This window comes from Crocuta crocuta, unplaced genomic scaffold (genome assembly GCF_008692635.1).
Source record: "Crocuta crocuta isolate KB4526 unplaced genomic scaffold, BGI_CrCroc_1.0 scaffold528, whole genome shotgun sequence".
NCBI lineage: Eukaryota > Metazoa > Chordata > Mammalia > Carnivora > Hyaenidae > Crocuta > Crocuta crocuta.
This window is the reverse complement of record NW_027530010.1, coordinates 692,121-694,546: the sequence shown is the minus strand read 5'-3', so window position 1 is coordinate 694,546 and position 2,426 is coordinate 692,121. Positions and strand designations below refer to the sequence as shown.

At 64.1% G+C, this 2,426-nt stretch overlaps 1 protein-coding gene across 1 annotated transcript in view; it reads right to left on the bottom strand.

The window, feature by feature from the left end:
• Nucleotides 1–6: 6 nt before the first annotated feature.
• Nucleotides 7–2,426, bottom strand: part of AQP10 (aquaporin 10) — a 2,695-nt gene continuing 275 nt past the window's right edge. Inside the window, exons 2-6 of the mRNA XM_077764029.1 lie at nucleotides 2,124–2,250; nucleotides 1,510–1,647; nucleotides 1,299–1,417; nucleotides 820–1,037; nucleotides 7–386 (exon numbers count right to left, since the gene is read on the bottom strand). Of these exons, the coding sequence (XP_077620155.1) occupies nucleotides 188–386; nucleotides 820–1,037; nucleotides 1,299–1,417; nucleotides 1,510–1,647; nucleotides 2,124–2,250 (801 nt within the window). The 3' untranslated portion in view covers nucleotides 7–187. The remainder of the gene's footprint in view (nucleotides 387–819; nucleotides 1,038–1,298; nucleotides 1,418–1,509; nucleotides 1,648–2,123; nucleotides 2,251–2,426) is intronic.

The following is a 2,426-nucleotide window of genomic DNA, read 5'->3' as shown; positions in this document are numbered from 1 at the left end:
TCCGCGGTCTCCGGGGGCGCACCCTCTGGCGGTCGCTTTGAGGCACAGCGTCCGCGGAGGCCCTCGGGGTCTGAAGACCTGCGGGGGTGCGGAGGGTCGCCGCCCCAGTCAGGGAGGAAGCGGGGCCGCTGGCCACCAGCCCCGGGTCTCTGGCCCCTGTTCAGGGTCCACAGGGGGAGCGTCGGAGTCAGAGCTTCTGCTGGGACAACTGAGCCGAGGCGGGCCTTTCCAGGCCCGAGGCTTCACGCTGGGTGAACTCTAGATCCGCTGCCTCCGACTCCTCCTCCGGGTGGTGGAGAGCCACCAGCAGCTGGTATGTGGCTGTGCCCAGGGTCGCCCCCACCAGAGGGGCCACCACAGGCACCCACCACCAGCCGTTACCAGCACTGCAAGAGAGGGACGTAAGGAAGGCTTCAGGGGGGCTCCCCTCGCCTCACCCCGAAGGCCCAGGAGCAGGAACGAGAGAAGTCCCTAAAGCAGCTCCAGGGGGCCGGCCGCCAGGAAGACGGCGCCTTGGCAGCAAAGCAGAGCAGTTAGAGAGGAGCCCCGGGGACAGCCTGGTCCAGCCTCCTGCCCTAGGGAATCATCCGAATACACCCATTTAGCTGATGAGGTCACTAAGGCCTAAAGACCCGCCCAAGAACCCCACTCTGCTGTCGCGGTGTCCGGGGGGAGGGGAGGAGGCAGAGGGGGTAAGAGAGGAGAGAAGCAGCGCTTGGATGAGGGCCCCGTCCTGAGAGGCCACCAGGACTGTGGGAGAGGGGACAGCTGGGACAGATTCGGAGCTGTCGGGGGAGGGAGGAGGCTGCTGTCTCTCACCTGAAGACTTCAGGGCCCCAGCCGGCCACGTAGGTGAAAAGCCGTGGGCCCAGGTCCTGGGCAGGGTTGAGTGGGAAGCCACAGTTGGCCCCCAGGGACAGCCCGATGGCCAGGATCAGCAGCCCCACAGCCACAGGCTCCAGACCCGCAGGCACCCCCTTATTCCGCGTGTCCACGATGGCCAGGATCCCCACAATCAGGATCCCCGTTCCCAGAACCTTGGAGTCTACAGAGGCAGAGGGGCCCCCATAAGCTGCCAGATGGTCCATCTGCCCCTTCTCTCCCAAGCACCCTAGGCCACCACCGCATGTCCTCTGACTGTGTCCAACACAGGCACCTGGGGTGGGGGTGCTACAAGGACAGACTCCACCCTGTACCCCACCCAGAGCCTGAACAATCGTCTGGGGGCCCAAGGTACAAGGGCAAATCCTGAGGCTTTCCCGGGTTCCCCCACCCCCCCAACACACACACAAAGCTACCTGATCCAGGAAGCCGTTGTTCAGCGACAGGTAAGGGGCGGGGTAGGTGGCAAAGATGGAGGCTGTCTCCTTGGGGCCGGTCACTGTCAGGTTCCCGCCTGTGTAGTTCTGCAGGGCGTCTGCAGCAGACGGGACAGGGGATGGGGTTTCCATCTTTGTTCACGCAAAACCGCTGCAGGCGCTGCTAGGCACGCGCGCTCCCGCCCATTACCGTGGTAGAGCGCGTAGGTGGCTCCGGAGGCACAGAAGGCGGAGAGAAGCTGCACCGAGCAGTAAACGGGGAGCCTGGCCCAGGGGAGGCGTCCCAGGAGGCACATGGCCAGGGAGAAGGCTGGGTTCAGGTGCGCCCCTTCAAGGATCCGGAAAGGAAAGCTAGCATCCATTAGGTGTGGCCGCCTGGCGCTCACCACGTCCCGCTGCTGCGGTCTCACAGCTCGCTAGGCAGATGTTACTGTCCCCACCCTGTGTGGCGCGTGCGGCCCGGCTCCAGGCCAGTCTGCAGCTTGCCTGCTCTTTCTCCTGCATGTTTGTGTCTCGTGAAGGGGCTCAAGGCAGACACACTGACACAGCATGTGTCCGGGGCGCAAGCGGGGGAGGTCCTGGGCAAAGTGACCCTGAGGCCTTCAGGCCGGGGACCCGGGAAGACGGACTTACCCTAAAGCATTACCCCAGCTCCCTGGCTAGGTGAGTGCGGGAGAGAGACACGGAGGGGAGGGGCTGGCATATCTCAGTCCAGGGCACTGGTCAAGCTCAAGAAAACAACATCCAGGAGTCACCATCACCACACACCCACACGTGCAGGTGGCCAGACCCCACCCTCCTCACCTGAAACATTACCACCCACGTAGATGGCTATGGTCACGGCCAGAGAGCCAGCCAGAAACATGGTGAAGAAGTTGCCTTTGGTTTCTCCACTGGTGACGGCCTGGGCTACAGCCCCCTGGGTGAGGAGCTGGTGGGGGCGGGGGGGGGGTGAGGAACAGAGAACAAGGGATGGGGAGCCTGGAGCAAGGCTGGGAAGGCAAGCGGAGGGAGCAGCTGAGAGAGCAGAGGGGACAGGAAAGGTCAGTGAGGAAGGGGGAGGGGCACACTCAGGGAAGGGAAATAGACGGAGATATGAGGGGGGAG